The sequence below is a fragment of the Bos taurus genome, chromosome 13 (assembly GCF_002263795.3).
Source record: "Bos taurus isolate L1 Dominette 01449 registration number 42190680 breed Hereford chromosome 13, ARS-UCD2.0, whole genome shotgun sequence".
Lineage (NCBI taxonomy): Eukaryota > Metazoa > Chordata > Mammalia > Artiodactyla > Bovidae > Bos > Bos taurus.
In genome coordinates, this window is record NC_037340.1 from 31,263,037 (window position 1) to 31,285,354 (window position 22,318).

The following is a 22,318-nucleotide window of genomic DNA, read 5'->3' on the forward strand; positions in this document are numbered from 1 at the left end:
AAGACAGAAAAAATGAATTAGCACATAGTAAAAAAAAAAAAACAACTCATATGTGACTGTTAAGTCCAATTAAGAATAATAGCTTTTCACTAAAGCCTTAAGAAACTAGGAGGTTCAGAATTAACCCTGACCAGACAGAGACGAAGTTGCTTCTACCGTTTTGTTCGACAGTTCAAGTCCTGCAGCAATGTGATAAACCTCAGTTTCCAAGCCGGAGGGTTGCAAGAATGATGCATTTTCTTGGCCTAGCACAGTGTTTGTTTTTTTTAATTGGAGGCTAACTGCCTTACAGTGTTGTGTTTCTGCTATACAACAAAGTGAATCAGCTCTAAGTACACGTATATCCCCTCTCTCGATGCTTTTTGTTTCTTAACGCCACAATCTATTTCTGGACTCTCTATTCCACTGGTCTACATGTCTGTTCTTATACCAATACGGTCCCTAGGTCAGTGTTTTTAAAGAATTCTGAAACTGACTGGCATGAGGTGAGCCCCGCCAGTCCAGCTTAACCCTGGAAGCCATCATTCCTTAAGGCCTGAGCCACACAGCACAAGATTACAGAACACAGCTGTTAGACACACCCAGGTGTGTGTAACGTGTGAGGCTGGGATTTTCTCAAACTTCTGTCTGCTCGCGTGTGAAACACATCTGCACCAGAGGCTGATGTGAGAAGCACTCACGTGTGCACCACTCAGAACTTCCGATGCAGACGTGATGGGCTGATGGTGGCCCTTCAAAGTCCTCTGGTGAAGCCCTGACCCCAGGGATCTCAGAGTGAGACTGTATTTGGAGTCAGAACTTTCAAAGTGTGATGAAGTAATGAAGCCACTAAGGCAGGCCGTAATCCAAGTTGAATGGCATCATCTTGGGCACAGGAAGTGGACACAGAGAGGGTCCAGGAACCCATGTCAGCAGAAGCCACGTGACACAAGACCGAAGGTGGCTCTCTGCAAAGGAGAAAGGCCTCAGAAGAAACCAACCCTGCCGACACTACCATCTGAGACTTCCGGCCTCCAAAACTATGAACCATCACCGTCTGTTGCTGAAGCTCCTTGGTCCACGGTGTGCTATACGGTAGCCCTGTTGTTGCTGTTCTGTCGTGTTCAACTCTCTGTGACCCCATGGACTACAGCACACCGGGCTTCCCGGTCCTTCACTATCTCCCAGAGCTTGCTCAGACTCATGTCCATCGAGTCAGTGATGCCATCCAACCATCTCGTCCTCTGTCATCCCCTCCTCCTCCTGCCTTCAATCGTTCCCAGCATCACGGTCTTTTCCAGTGAGCCAGCTCTTCGCATCAGGTGGCCAAAGTGTCCCTATGGTAGTCCTAGCAGACTAATAAGGCAGACGATGTTATGCCAACATTTATCTTTTGGGCTTTATCGATGCCTCAAATCCAAAACACTGTTTTACACTGTTTAGCATCACACACCGATGAAATCTGCCCAAAGGGGACCCGGCAAATTCCATTTCACCCCCATCTTTCACTGGGAAACATGCTGACTGATCAGCAGCTCTCTGTCCAGAAGACTCTGTGCTGTCCGAGGAGACTCCAGGTCCACAAGGCAGTTCACAAGCCAGCATCAACGATGCTCTGGGCCAGACAGTTCATAACAAACTGTCTGGAGGTTTTTCAAACCGTGAGCTTCACAGATCAAGTGACATAAACGAAGGTATCTCCTGACCTGAAGAAAGAGACGTGATGAGGAGGGAGGAAGAGAGTGCCAGGTGGCAGTGGACACTGGGGCAGGAGAGGCTGTATTTAGTCTTCTGAGGGACCGGGAGCAAAATGCAGAGGCTCGGCACTGCCCCCTACTGGCCAAGCATGTGCTCTACATGGACTGCTCTTGCAACATTTTTATGCTCTTTGGCTGAAACAAATAAACCAACCTGTGCGGACTTGCTATTCAAAGAAGCAAGAACCTTTACCCAATGTAAAAATATCATCTCTAGCTTCTGCTCTATGATAGTGGATTTTGTTATATTTAGACTAGGTTTTCTTTAAACCAGGCTCATGTACATTTAGGGAAGGGAGAGACGGGGTCTGGTTTTCAAGTACTATTCTTATCAATTCTAGCACTGGTTTTCACAATTAAGAGCTGGCTAGAAAGGCAAAGCAGTGGACGTTATGGTTTCTTATGGTGACAATCTACTTCAGATCTATTAAATAGCCTTTAGTTTTCTTAGAAGAGCACATATTAATTCATCACTGGATAATTTAGAGCATCAGTAAGGAAGAAAAGTCCCAGAGAGACTCAATTTACATACTGTCCATCATGGAAAGAAAATACACTCAATACTGGATGGCAAATAATATTTTAATTATTAACTGAAAAACTGCCAATGGTTTTGATATCCACCTCTTAGGCTCAACAGACCCAAGCCCATCACCATCAAAATCCTGTGAAACGCCCTGCTGCCCCCTCAGCGACCCTTCAGTGCCTGTGGCCCTGCACTTGCCGTGTGTGGTCACTTATTTCGCTGCCGACTTGTCACGCTCTGTGACAAGTCATCTCTACCTCGCCTTTCCCAGGATTTGTGACAGTGAGACTAGCTGGGCAAGGCCCCCACTGAGAATCTCAGAAACTAAAGAGATATTGTTTTGCAGTTTTTACACCATCATAGATAAAATACATTTTTAAATACTAATAATAGAATCCCCCGGTAGTGCAGTGGTTAGGACTCCATGCTTCCACGGCCGGGGGCAGAGGTTCAATCCCAAGTCAGGGAACTAAGACCTGTATGCCAATGTATCAGACAAAATGTAAAAGTAAAAAATAAATAAAATTTAAATAGTCCTATCATGATGAAAATCCCCAACAGGCACCACATTCCTGGGTTAACAACTCCTTCAGATAACCAAGCCAGGATTACATCTGTTGATTCTTTTGTAGACTCCTTTAGAAAAACAATTCCCAAACAGGTGGTTGAAGTTTTTCTTTTAAAATTTATCTGAGAGATATTTAAGTCCTAGCTGGGGTGGGAAAAAAAAAAAAACAACTTGATAAAAGTTTGACACCCAGAGCTCAATAAATGTGAAGAGATTAAAAAGTCACAAAAGTCTTAAAAGAAATGAAAAACAGTCTGTCTGGCTCCTGAGACTTCCAGGAAGCTGATTACAGAGCCCTTCAAGAGTAACTTTATCATCTGGGTGAAGAGTTGCTGCATGGGAGAGAGTTTCCTCATGAAATCTCTTTAATAAAAAGTACAAAATTATACCATTCCTCCTGGAAGCTTTAAGAAGAACGTGTGTGATTACATGCCATGTAGAAAAAAAAAAAGGAAAAGAAATAAAATGAGGGACTCCCCTGGTAGTTAAGACTCTGTACTTCCACTGCAGGGGCTGAAGGTTCAATCCCTGGTCAGGCAACTAAGATCCCACATGCCACGTGGTATGGCCATAAAAATAAAAGGTTTAAAAAAAAAAAAAGAAAATGAGGGATCATTTCAGAGAAACAGTATATGGAAATCCCTGAAAATCCCTCCCAAAGGGCTAAAACACACCAGATTCCATTAAGCTGCACAGAAAACATCAAGACATAACCCACACAGATGGCTTACCTTGTCTACCTAACCCGGCTATTGCTGGTTCAGACCATCGACTGTGCTGGGACTGGTTATATCTGAGGCTTACACACTCTCTCTGGACATTCGTACGAACAGTTAACAGCCACTGTGTACTCAGAACTGGGCTCGGTGCTAAGCACTTGACATGAAGCCATGCACTCAGGTCTAAACCAGTGCCACGTGGGGACTTGTGCTGTACTGTGCTAAGTCCCTTCAGTCGTGTCCAACTCCTTGCGACCCTATGAACTGTAGCCCCCCAGGCTCCTCTGTCCATGGGGATTCCCCAGGCAAGAATACTGGAGTGGGTGGCCATGCCCTCCTCCAGGGGGTCTTCTGACCTAGGGATCGAACCCTCATCTCTTACATCTCCTGCTCTGGCAGGCAGGTTCTTTACCACTAGCGCCACCTGTACTTATGTTTCCATCTAATGAGGAGGCACTCGAGGCTCAGAAAGGTTAAGTCGTTTCTCTAAACTAACACACTAGTAAGATGGACAATCTGAACCCAGTCTATTTGGCTCCAAGGCCCCACCTGTAAGCACTGGACCATGTCTGCCTCTCAGGGTCAGATCTGACCATCCCCAGAACCCGGCTGGACTGACAGAAAACTCTAAAACCTGGCTGATGTCTGTCTCCAGCCTAGGAAGTTTTCTTACCAGAAAGCTTTTGGTACCTCAATTCCAAAGTTGCATCTTTGAAAGGCAACTTACTGCCTTGGGGTCAGATCTGACCATCCCCAGAACCCAGCTGGACTGACAGAAAACTCTAAAACCTGGCTGATGTCTGTCTCCAGCCTAGGAAGTTTTCTTACCAGAAAGCTTTTGGTACCTCAACTCCAAAGTTGCATCTTTGAAAGGCAACTTACTGCCTTGGAGCAAGGGAAGTGCTGCGTTTATAAGACACAACTTTCCAAGCAGAAACAAAGCCTATTTCCTATGCTTAGAATAAGTACACAACAGCCACTCTTAGATTCAAAGCTTAATTCCTGCCCTTAGAGAAACTAAAAGTAAAGATGACAAAGAGAGGGACTTCCCTGGTGGTCCAGTGGCTAAGACTCTGCACTTCCACTGCAGGGGGCATGGATTCGATTCATCAGGAAACTAAGATCACCTATGCCACACAGTATGGCAAAAATAAATAAATAAAAACAATAACTAAAAAAAGATAATGAAGGGAAAGCTTGAGATACAATAACCATTCTCTGTCCATGGAAATAACCTGTTCCCTGGGTTCAATCTTGATACTAGCACATAAAACCCTGGGGACCTCCCCGGCAGTTCAGTGGTTAGGACTTGGCACTTTCACAGCTGTGCCTGGGTTGAATCCCTGGTCGGGGAAGTAAGATCCCACAAGCTGAACAGACAAAATAAATTTAAAAAAATAATAAGCAAAAACCTCATGATAAGCAAAAGACTATGGGAATCCTTATAGTACAGCTAACGTGATCATGCCGAATATTTTAATATCTAAGACATTAAAGTACATGGAGTAAGCATTCTGTACACTATTGACCACTGAGCCCCAGTGGAGGGTGGGGTCCTGAAGGCATCCTGGGACCCTCCAGACTCCAGAAGTCAGGGAGTTTTTTGCAGAAAGCAGTCACTTCTTAGGTCTAGCCCACTCCAGAGGATGGAGGCGAAGTGTCCAAATTCACTGCCACTAAACTCCCCAAGAAGCACTCCTGCTCTTCCTGAAGTGACTTCTCCAGGAAAATGTTAACAATGACCTTGCTTTTCAGCACTTCATACTACACCGGAAGCAGCTTTTTCAGGAAGCAAGTGGCTATCTTTTCTTCTTCAATACAAGCCAAGGCTTCAAAGAGATAAAACAACTGAACTGGAATAGCTCCACCACTCTCCTGACTTACAAATATAACATAGAGAACCCTCTTCAAAGCTGAGGAGTACAAAGTTCCTCTAGTGAGAGCAACCTTTTTTCAAGCCCATGAGAAAGACATCCTGAGGAGCAGAGAGCCGTGAGGCCAAGGGCACAGCTGAGCCAGGCCTCCTGCTTGCGCCTCAGCATCTTTTTCTGATGCAGCCGTGTGCCCAATGACCACTGTGACCCTGCAGGGCAGGGGCACTGACGGGAAACATCGATGTTCCCAACCATCAGTTCAGCACCTGAGACCCCTGCTCTGTTGCTGTCACCAAGAAGCCACCACCACTGAGAAGTCAACACATTACAGGAGGCTGAGATGCTAACCTTCATGGCAGGTGTCTTCTGAAGGACTATCGAGTGTCAGTCACCTACAGTTTTCCATTCCCTGGCCTTCTGTAGAGATATATCAATGACACCAACCCTGATCTCTGTCCAAGGCACAAACCTGAAGCCATCTGAGACTGCAATCCCTGGTTTAAAGGAGAGAGTTGCAATAAAATGCCTGTTACAGGAAAATAACACTGAAAGCAATACAGTGTTTAAAGTACAGGGGCAGTTAGGGGGAAGGATGGGGGAAGAGATAGTTGGGGAGCCTGAGATTGGCCTGAATACTCTGCTATATTTAAAATGGGTAACCAAAAAGGACCTACTGTATAGCACAGGGAACTCTGCTCAATGTTACCTGGCAGCCTGGATGGGAGAGGAGTTTGGGGGAGAATGGATACATGTAAATGTATCATTGAGTTCCTTTGCTGTCCACCTGAAACTATCACAACATTATTAATTGGCTATGCTTCTTACAAAATAAAAACTTAAGGGCAGTACAAGGGCAGTGAAAGTGGAGGTGAGAGGAGCATTAGGAAGACAGCACAACAGCAGGAAGAAGAAACAAAAGCCTGAACTAAGTCAGAAGGAAAAAAAACGGAAAAAGATAATGAGTCAAGAAATGCTTAACTTATCATGTAACTTTCATGTGGAAAAAGAATGGAAAATGATTCAGAAATAATTTCCCATTAAAAAACCAAGTGACACATGAAAAGATGCCCAATATCACTAATTATTAGAGAAATGCAAACCAAAACCACAATGAGGTATCACCTCACACTGATCAGAATGGCCATCATCAAAATGTCTAGAAACAAACAATAAATGCTGAAGAGGGTGTAGAGAAAAGGGAACCCTCCTACACGGCTAGTGGGAATGTAAATTGACAGAGGCACTACAGAGAACAGTATGGAGGGTCCTTAAAAAGCTAAAAATTGAGCTACCATATGATCCAGCAATCCCACTCCTGGGCTTGTAACCGGAGAAAAACATGTTTCAAAAGGATACAATGTTCAGCACTGTGTATAATAGCCAGCACATGGAAGCAACCTAAATGTCCAATGACAGATGAATGGATAAAGATGTGATACAGATATACAATGGAATACTACTCTGCCGTGAAAGAGAATGAAATAATGTAATTTGTGGTGACATGGATAGACACTGAGTGAAGTCAGAGAAAGACAATTATCATCTGATATCAATTTTATGCGGAATCTAAAAAAAAAAAAAACGATACAAATGAACCTATTTACAAAACAGAGTCACAGATGTAGAAAACTTCCCTAAGGGGGAAGAGGAGGAAAACTGGGAAATTGGGTTTGACATATACTCACTACTATGTATAAGACAACTAATAAGGACCTACTGTATAGCACAGAGAACTCTATTTAGTACTCTATAATGACTTATATGGGAACCGAATCTAAAAAAGGGTGGATGTATGTATCTGTATAACTGAATCACTTTGCGTACAGCAGAAACCAGCACATTATAAATCAGCTATGCTCCAATAAAAATTATTTAAAAAAAAAACACCAAGTGGCTATTTAGTAAACTGTGGAAAATCCACCCAAAAAACATCAATCAGCATGGACGAATGATGAGATCCAGCAGCTACAAGTTCGTGTAATTCTTAACCTTGCTCTCGTGCCTGTTTTCCAGCTGAGAGAACAAATCTGAGTGCAAGCTTTCTGAGCTAAGCCCTAGACAAATGCCCTTTACAAGCACCAGGTGGGGTGGAAACCATCAGAATGTCTCGAACTGCCACCAGCAGTTACTTGTTAAACTGATAAACCCACCCTCTCCGAGAGGAAGGCCCTCCGGAGAACTTACACAGGCCGTTGATGTCCAGCATGTTAGAGATGCCTCGGTCACTCATGTCCACTTCCGGCTGGTTCTTCTCCCGGCTCTCTTCCACCAACTTTTTCAGAGACTTGGACATGACCTGTACCAAACAATAACAAAGCACGTGGGCGACGGCCAGAAGGGTGCAAGGAGAGAAATGAGCGAGCCCCCAGCTGACACTCTCCAGTTTTCCCCAGGTGCTGGGAAGTGGGCAGCGGCGGGAAGGGTCTGGGAACAAGGATGGGGGTTGGGGAGCGAGGGACAGAGAAGTGGGGAGGGTCCAGCACCATTCCCGCCGCGGAGAGAAGCAAACACAACTGCAACCACACACACACTCACTGCGGAGGGCTGCACTTAACAGGCAGAAACTACAGACTTCTGCAGCGAGAGATGCGCTCGGTCGGTGCAAGACGAGCACCCAAACGAGGAACACGCCCTGTCCCGGCACTCCGCGCAGGCGCACAACGGACCGCTAACAACTCCAGGCCCCGCCCGCTTCAGGCCCTTCCCTAATTAGGAGAACTGCTTACTAGACGTGGCTCAGGGCGAGGCTCCGCCCATAAAAGAATGCGTGCCCTGCGGCTAGCCAATCATGTATGCTGTTCGGCCTGGAGACTCCGCCCCACCCGTGGTTAGTGCCCCGCCCCCCCAGATTAGGCTTCGGATCGGAGAGAAGCCGCCCGGTGCGCAGGCTCAATTTGTAAATGGAAGCCAGAGTGCTGTGGGCGGAACCAGGGAAGTTTGGGCCGGGGTTCAGGCTGTGTCAGGGACAAGTGACAAGTCAATAGTCTCTCAGTGTGTTACTTCTTTAACTTACTGGAAGTTGCTACCCTGAATCCTTTCCCCACAGTTGTACCTCCCGGTACATTTTGAGCTCCAGAAAGCAAGAATTATCTGATGGTCTGTGTGTCCCTGGCGTCCAGGTCGCAATCATGGAGCCTTGAGTCACAGGACAGGGAATAGACATATGATAAATACGTGACCCCTGTGTTCTTATGCTATGTCATAGCTTAGTTTGCTTTCTGTTGAATGATGATTTCCTCGAACAATTTTGTGTTGTTTTTTTCTTTTAACTAGAATTTGTTTTTCTTCTTATAACCTTAAGCTTTTCTTTACACTGTTTGAAATCCAATGGATTCTTCCTGAAGACTTTAGGAACCTACTAATATACTGCTGTAACTTGAACTGATTCTTTGTCCTTCCAGCTGAGAGATTGTAACTTTTTAAAACTTGGTTCCTGGGTTTAAACAGACATTTCTGGTAGTCACCTTGCTGAGTAACTACTCTCAAGTAACCTTCTCTAAAAGGATGTATAAGAGGCACAAAGTCGCATGTTTTTAAATGTCCTTTTTTCCCATGCCCCACATGGAATTCTAGGTTCAAAATCAGTTTCTCTTAAATCTCAATGGCATAGTTCCAGTGACTTCTGCTTGCAATGTTGATGCCCAGAAACGTCTCCTTAAATCTTTGCAGGAAACTATTTTTTTCCCTTGAGAAGCATTTGTGATCTTTTTATTATTCATCACCATAATCTCTCTGATGGAAGCTCTTTTTTCGTTTAATCTGTGTTCAGTGCTCATTGGGTCGTTTTCAGAGGATGGTTCATTTCTCTCTTCCTCTCTAGAAATTGTTTTCAGTTAATTCTTTTGAAATTTCCTACCATTTTCTATGATTTATCACTCTTGGAAATCTTTTCATATGGCAGCTTCCTGGGCCAGTTTTCAGTAGCTAGGTTTTTTTTCCCCCTCATGTATTTAACACCCCCGCCCCCCCCCCCCCACAACACACACACTTTTTAATTTAATGTTCTGGAAGATTTTCTCTGTTTTATCTTGCAAAGATGTTAATTTTTTTTAAGCTATTAAAATTTTTAAAGTTGTTTTGACTATTAATGAAATATGCTTCTTAAGCCCTCCTTGTTTAATAGTGCCCTGCTTTTGTTTCATGAATGCACACTCTTCTCAAATATCTCTGAGGATAGCAATTTTTAAACCTTTCTTCTGTTTACCAAATTGTTTCCTCATGTCCCATTTTTTGTTAGTTTATCTAGTTCGTTCCCATTATGGCTGCTGTAACTTTTCCTCTGTCTGCTGACTCCTGGTTTTCCTTTTGTACTGAAGCATGAAACCTGAGCTGATTTTCCTAGCTAGCTGGTGTGCTCTACTTCCTCCTCTATTGTTGATGTGTATTTGTTTCCCTCTTAAGTCATCATTAATTTTCCTAGGCTATTTGTTAAATTTCTTCATAGGTTAGAAGATGGTCCTCACAAGGGTGCTTCCCCATGTTTGCATTCACTTCCAATTTTCCAGAAATTCGTTTTCACTCCTTTATAACCTTCTTCCATTCTTTTCACTTTTCACCAGTACAATTCTTAATGAAATGTGTCCCTACGTTCCAGATTTTTATAACATGGAAACAGGACTGGCTTCCTGGATATGCAAACTGTACACAGTGTCAGAAAACTCCGGGCTTAAATAGGCCCCACAGTTAGTTTCTTGTTCTGATGTCACCAGCTTGAGATGTTTAACACTTTGAACCAGGGGCCCTGCATATTAGGTAGCTATTCCTGCAAGGAAAAGTATTTATCTGAGCTGAAATCGCCCTTGCAGTGTCACTGCCAACAACTTACACAAAGTCTGTGCTTCATTCTCCTTTGGAGGGAATGTTCTACCCCTGCCTGTGAGCCCCCAGAGTGGGCCAGTCAAGGACAATCAAGGGGGATGCCTGGTTCCCCGAGGTACTGAAGCTGAATCTGGCCTCTGTACACCAACACCAAGTTAATTCTTAAAGACAGAGTTTTGGGTGAAATAGAAAAGCTTTACTGGTTTGCCAGGCAGAAGGGAGAAGAGCAGACTAATGCCCTCAAAACTGTGTCCCACATGTGCACCATGGCTGATTCATGTCAATGTATGGCAAAAACCACCACAATATTGTAAAGTAATTATCCTCCAATTCAAATAAATTAAGTGATTAAAAAAAAATCAACTGTCCCAACCTAGAGGGTGTAGTGAGAAATAGGAATGGTTCAAAGAGAGTGTGATCTGCTCCTGGACATTCTCCTGATTGGCTGGTGGTGAGGTGGAGGGGAGTCAGCCTCATCAACCTTCCAGTTCCAAGCAGTCTGGAGTTCACGTGCTTGTGGGCAGCTTACCGCTAATTTCTCCCACCTGGTGGACCAGGGCTACACTATTGTTTCTTGACAGTTCCTTGACTGTCTCTTGACAGAGAGACAGTCTCCACAACCCTCTCTTCCCTAATTAGCAACTATTTGAACCTGCTCCTTGGAGCACAGGGAAGGTCATGGAGGCTGATTAAAGCCTATTTTTGTAATCAAGAAATGCCCGACACACAGAAAGGCCCAGAAGCCCCACAGGTTCCTGCTCAGTATCAGCACCCCAGACTACAAAACAATGGTTGAAATTCAAGTAAATTATTATATAAATCGTTCATTTTGAAAATGTCTTTTGTAGGGACTTCCTTGGTGGCTCAGTGGTAAAGAATCTGCCTGCCAATGAAGGAGTTCACAGGTTCAATCCCTGGTCTGGGAAGATTATACATGCCTCAGAGCAAGCAAGGCCACGCGCCACAGCTATTGAGCCTGTGCTGTAACAGAGCCTGCACTCCGCAACATGAGAAGCCCACAATGAGAAGCCCGCACGGTGCAACTAAAGAGTAGCCCCCGCCCACCTCAATTAGAGAAAAGTCCACACAGCAACGAAGACCCAGAACAGCCAAAAATAAATAAAATTATTTTTTAAATGCCTTTTGTAGTCTCTAAACTGTGCTTATAATAAACAACTTACAAAGAAACATATGAAGGTATGAAATTAAAATTTGAAAAGCCAATTTCTCATTAATATCCAAAAATTATCATACCATGTTTCTTCCAATAACTTTCCCATTAAATTGTAGCCATGGAGTGATTTGAAGTCTCAATAAGTAAAACATTTTCTTCCTTTAACACTATCTTTGACTCCGTATAATTTCTACATTTTTACTAAAATAACAGCAATTGCATCAGAAAATTTTCAGGCCATATTTTTTAGTAATGTCACTAGATCTATGAAGATAGTCGGGTTTTCATACTTAATACGTTCACACATAATCCTTCTGGCTGGATGGGAGGAACTTTCTTGGGTGGTTGCTGAGGTTAAAATCACCATTCCGTCACTGAGATTTTACAAACTTTTTCATACCTCATTTTCCTCAACTGTAAAATGGAGGTGATTGTTCTTAGATTTCCATGAGTGATGAGAGAATGATGCCTGGCATAAAGCAAATGATACTGATGTGAGTTCTCCTTTTTATTAATAAAATTAATTATGTTACTATTCCCTTGAAAAGCATGTGCTGGATTTTTAACAAATTCCATTGACTAATAAAATAGAGTTGAAATTTAGGAGATGATGACAAGTAGGAGGAGTAACCCAGGCATCACTCAGCCCCAAACTAACATTGGCCCATCCATCCCTGGGGTTTTCTTCACAGGTGCTTGAAGTGCCAGGAGATCCCTGACCTGTGGTGGCCTCTGGCTGACTTATCCCAGGCAGTTCCCTGAAGGTCAGATGAGGGTGACTGTCCAGTGACGGCTAACTTAACCTTGAAGACCAAAAGGCAGATGCTCAGTTCTTCCCACTAAAGTCCAGCTCTTTAGGCAGACAGACAAGAAGAGGAGAAAAGATCACATGGTGGATGGAAGCCTGGCTCCCCTGACTCCTGAGCTCCGTTTACTTCCAAGTAATACTCCCCTCATCCACTCTTCAAGCCCATTCATTTTATATTATGTGGTCATTTTGTTGTTTTTGGATTCCATTTGTGGCCTACAGAATGGGGGAAAATATTCTTATTTCCTGTTATTAGTTTAAAAATTACATACAAAGATTGATTATGCTATCTCTGCTTGATAGATGCACTTTCTGAATATTCTCACATGCCTCCTAGAAATAATAACTCTTTAAAAATGACTTTTGTAGACGTTGTTACTCTAATGATGCAATCACAGATCCGATCATCTCTTACTGTTTGAAAGCTGCATATGCTAATCTTGCTTTCAGATAAAACTACTATTTCATAGGTTATTGTTCAACTTTCTCCATATTCTGTACCTCTGTGATTCATTTTTAGATAAAAAAGCTAAATCTTGTATCTATTCCCATCAAATTTCGTCTCGAGAGTTTCAGTCCATTGTTCCAGCTTTGTCAAGAACTTGGGTTTGATGGTCTCTTCATCATGTTCACCATTCTTTCCAATAGAGTCCTCCACAAAGTTGATGTATCCAACCATGATAGAGCTAAGCTGAGACTATCTCATTTAGGTGGCTCTGTAGTCTGTGCAGGTATCATTCCCCTGGCATCTGAGTAGTAGAGGAAGATGAAGTAACACATTTGATAATGTCTTTCATTCATTTGGTCCCTTGTCCTTCATAAGACTTAACTTTGTATTTTTAACCTAATGTTTCCAGATTTAAAATAGCAGAATACTTGATGAAAGCATGCTTAACTAGGTATAACTTCACATCTTGTGAAGTTGTGTCCAAATAGACAAGTGGCACATAGGGAAACTGGGCCGGAGAGTTAAGGAAGTGGCTGGAAAGGCTAAAATTCAGACGCAGGCAACTGGGCTCTGGAGTTCCTATCCTGAATGAGTCATACACTTTCTCAAAATGGAACTATTCAACTTGAAGTTTTACACAGACCTACAGTGAAAGACAAATTTCAGTGAGTTAAAAAGAACATGCAGCGCTACTGTTGAGATTTCAGTAAGGTTTATCATCCCTAATTTGACATTCACAGAGAAAACCATACTTCTATTTAATCAACTTCTGAAAGTGTACAGCACACAGGCCATAATCATTTCCAACCCTTTAAGGGATTCTAGAAATTTTCAGCTCAAAATACTAGATTAAAGAAGCTATGTTCTACATTCAAAAAATAAGTACAAATGTTGATTCCACGTGTACTTTGATGAAACACATAAAAGTTCAGATTATTCTCAGTGGCACAGGCAGAGGGTCAAGGATCCTGTCCAGCGTGAGGCCGGAGGGTCCAGCCCCTGCGGAATATCCAAGGTGCTGGGCAGACCCGGCCTCACTGGTCTAGCTGGCCCAGGTTAACCGGAGCGCTGATGGTCGGGCTGCATACTCTGCGTGAAATTTTATGAAGACACAATGTGATGAGGCCACAAAGGGAGCTATATCAGTGTCCTAAAATTGAAAAAGAAAAGAAGTAACAAATTATATAAAATTTGAACATTTTCCCAGAAATGTCAGTAGTAGTAAACAAGTACAACATAAAGAAGCCTTCTAGAATTTTCAGTAAACCTTCATATGTGTCTAGAAGTGATCTTGCTAAGTATTAATGTAGAGACTTTACACAAGAATATTGCTGGGTGGGGGGGCGCGGAAAGTAAGGAGCAATGGGGAGTGATTGCTAATGGATACAGGGTTTCCTTCTGGAGTACAAGAATGTTCTAAAATCAAGCACAGTGACAACAGCTTCCTGGATCCGGGAACTGACTAAAAGTTATTGAATTTTACCCTTTAAGTAGATGATTTCTATGGTATGTGAATTGCATTTCAATAAAACTGTCACTAAACTTTCAATTTCCAATTCAAGTTCTTATTGAAATTTTCATTCTTCTGATGGGAAACACAACTTATGTCCGCAACTAAAATGAACATCTGAATAAAGTTTATTACTCCCTTCACCAACACCTGTACTTTCCTCTGGGGGATAATTTTCATATCCTTTGTGGGGAACAGTTGTGTTTGTGTGTATCTGTGTGCGTAGAAAGAGTGGGTAGATGGGTCTCTTTTCTTCTCCAATTATTAGCACTAGGGATATAAAAAATGAACCAAACATGCAAAAATCCCTGCTCTCATGAAGCTGACATCCCAGTGGGAGAGGTGAGGTAGGAAATAAGTCAGTAACAGGCACAGAAGCAAAGCATATCACACAGGGTCAAGGCTGCAGTCTGGGGCCCTGCTCCTCTGGTTCTGCTCAGGTCCCCTGCCTCAGTCCTACCCAGAGTCATCAAAAACAAAAAACAGCCAGACTTATTTCCAAGGCAGGAAATTATTCAGGTGAGCACAGCACAGGAATTCTTTTTCCTAAAAAGAGATACTAAGGGATACACAATATGGATCAATTGCTGTGTGCACACACTTTTTCTTTCCATTTCAACCTGCTCCCAAATTTCTACTTGTTATTCTGTGCTGACAAACTAGTATGAGCAGATTACAAAAATTTTAAACTCCTTCTCTTTAAAAAAATGTAAACTCCTCCTTACTTCCCTGTCATTCTTCCATGCTTCTAGATGTTCAGATTCTGTAACTCAGATGCCAATGAGCAATGACAATTATCATAAAAGAAAACATTTCCCAATGATTTTATGACTAGCTATCCAAGGAGGGACTCCCCCTGTTTTTCTGTAAATACACTGACCCTGCTGGGCTTCACACACTAACTAAATCAATGGTATCTTTAAATCATAAAACAATTACTCTGGAAACTAGGTCTAAATTTACTAAAGAAAATTTAAAACTGGGAAAATACTACAAACATCAATAGTTAAGAAAAGGAGACATAACTAATTACAGACTTGAATTTAATGTGACATTAGTTTAAATGGCCGTAATCTCTCTCAGTGCCTCAGTTTTCTTTTATCTGCAAAGTCCAGGGATCAAATGGAATTGTATATTTGAAAGTCACTGAAAACCAAAAAAAAAAAAAAAAGTCATACAGACATAAAGTAATTATATTTTGAAAATAATCTCTTTTTGAAATTTTCACAAATTTCTTTATTTCTTTCTTTCTTTTTTGGCTGCACAGTGCAGTTTGTGGGATCTTAGTTTCCCAGCAGGGACCGAACCTGGGCCATGGCAGTGAAAGCACCGAGTCCTAACCACTAGACCCCTGGGGAATTCCTACAACTCTCAACTAAATGTCTACGGCCCAGTTAGCTTCCAAATCTGACTTGTGACTCATTTACTGGGGTCTCTTTTCTGTGGGCCCCTGTGAATAACTGCAAGGCAGTATCCACTAGTCAGGTGACCCAGATTTCTCCCTCAATAATTAGCTTTGTGTAGAGGGACAGAGCTACCAGAGAGTTTATGATGTGTTGTCTGTAAACCAGAGGAGCCTTGTTCCAGAAATTAAGCTGCACCCATGCAAGAGAAAACCACCCAGTGATTAAATATGATAGACCACTTTGCCTAATGATACGGTTAAGATGTTAATGATGTATCAGTCAGTGGAAGAAAAAAACCAAACCACAAAACAGGATAAAATATGTGTGTGTATGGAAATATATTCCTCAAAAGTGTTTAGAAGAATATATGGGAGAATTCTCAGAGTTTTAGAAAAGTGGTTTTTTAAAAAATATTTTTGATAATACTATTAATTTTATAAACTGTAGTTATAGTCTAAAAACTCTAGATTTCCAGCAGAGGCAATTCTCTTAGTTTGATCAGAAAGCATAAATGAGCAAAGAGCGAAACAGTAAGAAACAGCTAACTTCTCATCAGTAGTCATGCATCCCTCGCACTGAAGCTCTGGAAACATCCATCCACTTGGACATAAAACAAAAGGCAGCGAGGGGGGATGCAGCAATGTTGAGTCAACATCAGAATCTCCTGGAGGGCTCAGGGGAGATCTGAGATTTACCAAAACAAACTCTCAGTCCCCAGGACAACTGTTAATATCCCTGTGAATCTCTTCAAAGAGTTCCCACAATTTTCAGCAAGCGGTGAATGGAATGGAGCCAGGCATCCAACATTTCTATACAGTCAGCCCTCTGTAAGGACAGGTTCCACATAGCAGATTCAACCAACCACAGAATCCAGCAGATACAGAACCTGTGGATACAGAATCCGCGATATGGGGGACAGACTGTACTCACTAGGCCAGTTTTTATAAGGGATCTGAGCACCTGAGAATGTGGTATCTGTGGGGGGCCATGGGACCAATCCCCTGCAGGTACAGAGATAAGACTGTAATTCTAGTCACGCAGAAATAACATGGATGGGCAACCCTGGACAGTGCCTTTAAACCACACATGGAACTTCCACAAAGCAGCAGGCCACAAGTGCTCCCCCAGAAACTTTGATTCTATGGGCTGAGTGGGGACTGGAAGTCTGTGATGCTAAATAACTGCATACGTAATTTTGATGCACAGTCAAGTTTTGTAACGGTTAATAATACCGGTGGCTGGGTCAGTAAAGAATCTGCCTGTAATGCAGAAGACCTGGCTTTGATCCCTGGGTCGGGAAGATCCCCTAGAGGAGAAAATGGCATCCCATTCCAGTATTCTTGCCTGGCAAATCCCATGGACAGAGGAGCCTGGTGGGCTAAAGTCGGGCATGACATAGAGACTAAACCACCACTACCACCATTATTAATTTAATGAAAAGTCCACTAGGTGGCACTCGTGCTCCCCAAATAAACAGGAAAGTCAGAAAACTGAATTGCATTAATGAAAGTATGTTGTGCTCTGTGATTGCATGTCTGCCTTTAAACATGCCCTTTAAAGCTACTTTAATTATTCTGAAATGATAATAGGATTTTTTAAAAGCTTATTCTACTCACTGCGCCACAATAGGGCCCGGAGGATGGAGAATTAGCATCGGGTCCATCGTAGAGCAGGAGGTAGTTTTGGACACATTCTCCGGGATCGTCGATGCTGATAAAGTAAAAGCTGACGGTGACAGGTCTTCCAGCTGGAGCAAGGATGGCCCATTCACAGTGAGTATTGTTTGGGTAAGTGCCCGGATAGCCAGGGCTGGTGACCGAGCCACTGTCTCCATAAAGAGTCCCACCACAGCCTGCCAGGAAACAGCAGCATGGAGTTGGGTTCAGTCACGCAGAAACCACCCACTGTGCTTTAGTGCACTTAAGACAATGCAACATTTTCCTAAGGTGCTGAGACTCCTTGCGGGAAAAGTGGAGGCAGAAACCCTTTTTCTGTGCCTTCATGGGCTACATACATCCTTCTCCTCCATCACCACCTGCCCCCTCCATCCCCACCTCCACCATATATTCCTTTCCCTGCAGCTCACCACTTAGGACCGACTTCCTCCAGGTCTGTTTTTTGAAAATAGTGAGTTGAGAATGCAATGGGAAAACCAAGATCTTGATAAAGTAACTGCAGGAGAGAGTGAAGTCAATCTTGGCTACTTTGGTGGTATAGGACTTGGATTGATCTTGAGTACTTTGACTCAAGGGCAGTGACTTGGTGATGATGTGGGTGAAGTAAAATTAAAAGGGAAATTCTGGGGCAGGATCACAGAAACAGGTGTTTTATTTTAGGTTTTGGCAGTAATTTGTTGTTTTTGTTGTTTGTTCAGTAGCTCAGTCGTGTCTGACTCTCTGTGACCCTAGGGACTGCAACAACCCGGGCTTCCCTGTCCTTCACCATCCCCCAGAGTTTGCTCAAACTCATGTCCATCGAGGCAGTAATTACTTTACTAAAAAAAAGTGACTTTACCAGGCATAGAACTGATAGCTCCAAGACTGATATGCTTAAAAAGTCAAAGTTTATTTTCTTTTTTTTTTGGCCAAGTCGTGTGGCATGTGGGGGTCTTAGTTCCCTGACCCGGGACTGAACCCACACCTCCTGCAGTGGAAGCACAAAGTCTTAACCACTGGACCACCAGGGTAGTTCCCCCTCCCTCCTAAAAAGAAAGCCAAAGCTTTTTAAGTATCGGTGTTAATTTTTTCAGTTTGTCAGTTTGCACAGGAAATCTATCATGATTTAGACCAGATGGCATGGGCATCCAGATACGCTGTACGCAGGAAGAAACTGTAGAGCATAATTAAAGAGCACAGAGCCGGGTTTCTGACCAGTGGGGGTTTGGGCCTGCCTCTGCCACAGTCTGGCTGTGCGTTTAAGGCAACTCATCAGTTGGGTGTTTTATTTCTTTATCTGTAAAATTAGGGCATAGAGATCATCTTTTACTTTTGTGCAGGTACCAAGAAATCATTATCCACAATTGTCTTGATAGAATCTTTTTATAGTCACTCGGGATATTTAAATGAATCGTTTCCACATTCTTATTTTGAAAGCTTTTAGATATTTTCAGGGACATTTCATAAAAGTATTCCTTCTTTCTTGAGTTAAATGTATTGACATGACTTAAATTTCCTTCACTCATCAGTAAACAGCCAACCCAAACTGCAGGAAGGTGCTTACTGCCCTGCAAGAGCCATTAATCTCCAGGACTATTCAGAAATGAGAGGGCCTCCAAGGAACACAGCTGCTTAGATGTACTCAAGGATGTGTTTGTAACTTTTTGGCAAACTTTTATTTAATTTTCAGAGAAGTACACCTTGATGATCAAACCGAAAGTTAAAAATATGACAAAATCGGCTTCCCTGGTGCCTCAGTGGTAAAGAATCTGCCTGCCAGTGTAGGAGACACCGGTTCACTCCCTGGTCTGGGAAATCCCACATGCCTTGAAGCAACTAAGCCCATGCACCACAATGATTGAACCTGTGCTCTAGAGCCCAGGAGCTTCAGCTACTGAGCCCACCTACCACAACTACTGAAGCCTGCACCCTAGAGCCCACGCTTCACAACAAGAGAAAGCACCCCAACGAGAAGCCCACACACCGCAGCGAAGAGTAGCCTCCGCTCTCCACAACTAGAGAAAAGCCCTCTTAGGAACAAATACCCAGCACAGTCAAAAATAAATGAATAAATACATAAAAATTTTTTAAAATATGACAAAATCAAAATGTATAAACTAATTACAAAATCTTTATACCTTATCTGTGCCTCATATGTAGATATATATTCTTTAGAGAAATAATAAATACAAGTAGAATTTTTAAAATCTATAATTTCATCATTAAAAAAAATCTCTATTTTTTAACAGAAAATGATCAAGTACACAGATTGGGGAGAAAGATGAGGTCCCTTTAACTGTCTTTTCTATGAGACACTGTATGTTTTTCTCGGCTGCATCACTTGCCCTGACAAAGTGCCAGTGTCTTACCGGAGGGTGAAGAGGTCCAGATAATTTCATATCCACGACCAGAAGTTGCACCATCACTCTTAAATCGAAGGTATAGTTCATGACTCTGGGAGAAAATGGGATTTGGCAGCAGAGTCCCACAATATGTGCCCAGTAATGGCGAACTGCTCTCACTTCCGTTTCTGACCTTTAAAAATGCACCATTAATGATGACACTTAGACATATAGTACCTTCTTTTCTGATCTATCATTGCTCTACATTAAGACATGAGACTATTTGAATAACTTTTTTGAGAAAAACTTTGTCTTTTTATATACATTTACACTCAGATGGCACTTTCATTTGCAAAGGAGAGAAACATGAAATTTGTAGATCAAAAACTATTTACACTTGGATTCAGAAATATGTATTCATCTCCAGCAGTTAAAACACGGAGGCATGTTTCTGCTGATAAAGTCAACTAGTTGATTGCTGTATAACAAACTAGTTATATCTTTGTTCTTGGGGAGATGCTTCAAAGAATGTAGTTAAAGTGAACTTTAAAAAGATGCGGGGAGAAAAATATCTGCATCATTTCCAGTTAACTCTGTGGTAGTCTATTCATCATACTGCAGTTATGCTTTTATCTCTCCTTAAAAATGGGTTGACTATAACGGGACCATGAAAAAACAACATACAAAGTGTGATAAAGTCAAAACAAAATGAATTTCTATACGGGAAAAGGACATAATTAAAACAATCTATAAAATTTCTGACTGTTTAGATATATTTAAAAAAAAACACTGTGAAGCTGAATAGATTTCTAAAAGAGAAAATCATTGCATGGTGTAGACACACATGAAAACAGGAAACGAGCTGTCCTGTGCCTGTGGTAACCACATGGCGAATTCAATCAAATTCTGCCCTCCAGCCTGGATCCCGCTACACATTCACAATCAGCCCCAATTGGAGGAGGACTCTTGAGGGCTATGAACACACGTGATTCAGGAGTTTGGGCTGGATCCAGCCCCTCCTGGAGGGATGCTGACTTTATTGAGTTGATACCTGTATTTAAAATCCTGAAAGTGCCTCTGTTCCCTTTATATTCCCATAGTTTAACATGTGGTTAATTGTTGGTTGTCTTAAGTCACAGAATATCTTCAGAGGTGTGGTAGGTAGTCTGGTCAGGTTGTGTTGCTCAGGAGATATCCCCCACCCTGACTTTTTGTTTGTTTGTTTTACCACAAGACTTGTGGGGGATCTTACTTCCCCGACCAGGGATCGAACCTGGGCCCCAGCAGTGAAAGCACTGTCCTAACCACTAGACCACGAGAGGAGTCCCTGGAGAGATTCCTTTTAGGTCTATAGAGTAGCCAGCAGGAGAGAAAAATGCCTTTCTGGATTATTCTGCTAAGTGTTTATACAAAGTAGCCTTGCTGTGGGTGGAGCAGCCGGTTCACAGTCAGCAGACAGAAGTCCAACTGCCCTACTCCAGTCTGGACATGGGTCTTTTTCCTCTGGATCCTCTTTAGAAAGTTGATGCTCTAAGAGAAGGAGCGGGATATTCATTCTCACGGAATATGCCAATGAATCGTCCTTTTCATTTCTCTCTGCACAGGAGGAATGGGACAGGAGAGCAGAGAGCATCTCTGGGAGTGCAGATGAGCCTGAAAGGGTTGCTGAAGGCAAAGGCAGATTTCAAATGGGGTCGAGAGCTTGGCCTTCAAGGGGTATAATACATTCAGAATCCTCATTGATAAATTTCCATTCTTATCATCGTTAACATGAACGGAATGCTGAGGCTGCAGTAAACCGTGCCAGAATCTTCCCACTGAAAACCAGAAACAGCTGGGCTTTGCAGGCCTGAGCTGCCGTTTCCTGTCTTTGCTTATTGGATGGGAAGTTTCAGACCCGTTTCTATGGGTTAAGGCTTGGCGGCTAGAGAGTCGCCCTTGCTTCCCAGCATCCAGAGGCAAATAGCAGAGTTCACGCTAGTCACTAACGGGCAACTCGGGCTTGATGTGAACCAGGAGTAGCTGCACTGTGACTCTGAACTGTCTGGATGGTTTGTCTTTTTTCTGTGTCTCTCTCCACCTCTCACTTCTGCTTTATGCTCCATGGAACTGTTCAGCCTCCATGGTGGGTACGTACGTAGGGCTGAGTTTAATAACCTGATTGATGCCAACAAGACTGTCCTTCTCTCATCTCCTCCCTGCTACATCCATGTCCTCCCAGTTTCTACCATGGCTAAGGTTCCCCATGAAAAGGCATATGCTTCCTCTGAGAACTTTTACACTCTAGGTTGAGCATAGTCATTAACCAAGGACTTAGATGAATTCTATGGTGGGGGGCGCTTTCCAGGATAATAAAACTCCATAACAGGTCTAGGGGAACAAACCAACTTTTTGGAAACCTTGCCAGAGATTCGCATGTACATGAAACACAGCCAACTTAGGGACTCTCGGATTAAGATTTAGGTGTGAATTCAATTCACAGAGGGATTCAGCATCTTTGTACGTCTGAGACTTACTCAGCAACTCAGTTTACTTCCTAAGAATGAATACATTTCCAAAAGAGTCTGCAAAGGACACGGGAGAGAACGCTGCGGTTTTTATAGCAAAATATAGGTGCTAAGCTCCAGACAAGGGAGGGTTCTCTCTCAGTGTGTTTGGGGGGAAGGAGGGTAGGGTGGTGGGGGAGGACAGGCAAAGAGCAAAGGTGCTTCAGAGGAGGAGGAAGAAACAAAGC

The 22,318-nt window shown here is 42.8% G+C and overlaps 2 protein-coding genes across 3 annotated transcripts in view; both read right to left on the reverse strand.

The window, feature by feature from the left end:
- The window catches only part of RSU1 (Ras suppressor protein 1), a 207,380-nt gene extending 199,298 nt beyond the window's left edge, over positions 1–8,082 (reverse strand). The window contains exons 1-2 of one of the 2 annotated variants that reach the window (XM_005214283.5): positions 7,959–8,082; positions 7,608–7,719 (exon numbers count right to left, since the gene is read on the reverse strand). In XM_005214283.5, the coding sequence (XP_005214340.1) occupies positions 7,608–7,716 (109 nt within the window). In that variant the 5' untranslated portion in view covers positions 7,717–7,719; positions 7,959–8,082. The remainder of the gene's footprint in view (positions 1–7,607; positions 7,720–7,958) is intronic. The other variant, NM_001040601.2, reaches the window with a different exon arrangement.
- Positions 8,083–13,366: 5,284 nt separating this feature from the next.
- The window catches only part of CUBN (cubilin), a 259,194-nt gene continuing 250,242 nt past the window's right edge, over positions 13,367–22,318 (reverse strand). The window contains exons 65-67 of the mRNA NM_001192575.1: positions 19,612–19,777; positions 17,204–17,439; positions 13,367–13,821 (exon numbers count right to left, since the gene is read on the reverse strand). Of these exons, the coding sequence (NP_001179504.1) occupies positions 13,714–13,821; positions 17,204–17,439; positions 19,612–19,777 (510 nt within the window). The 3' untranslated portion in view covers positions 13,367–13,713. The remainder of the gene's footprint in view (positions 13,822–17,203; positions 17,440–19,611; positions 19,778–22,318) is intronic.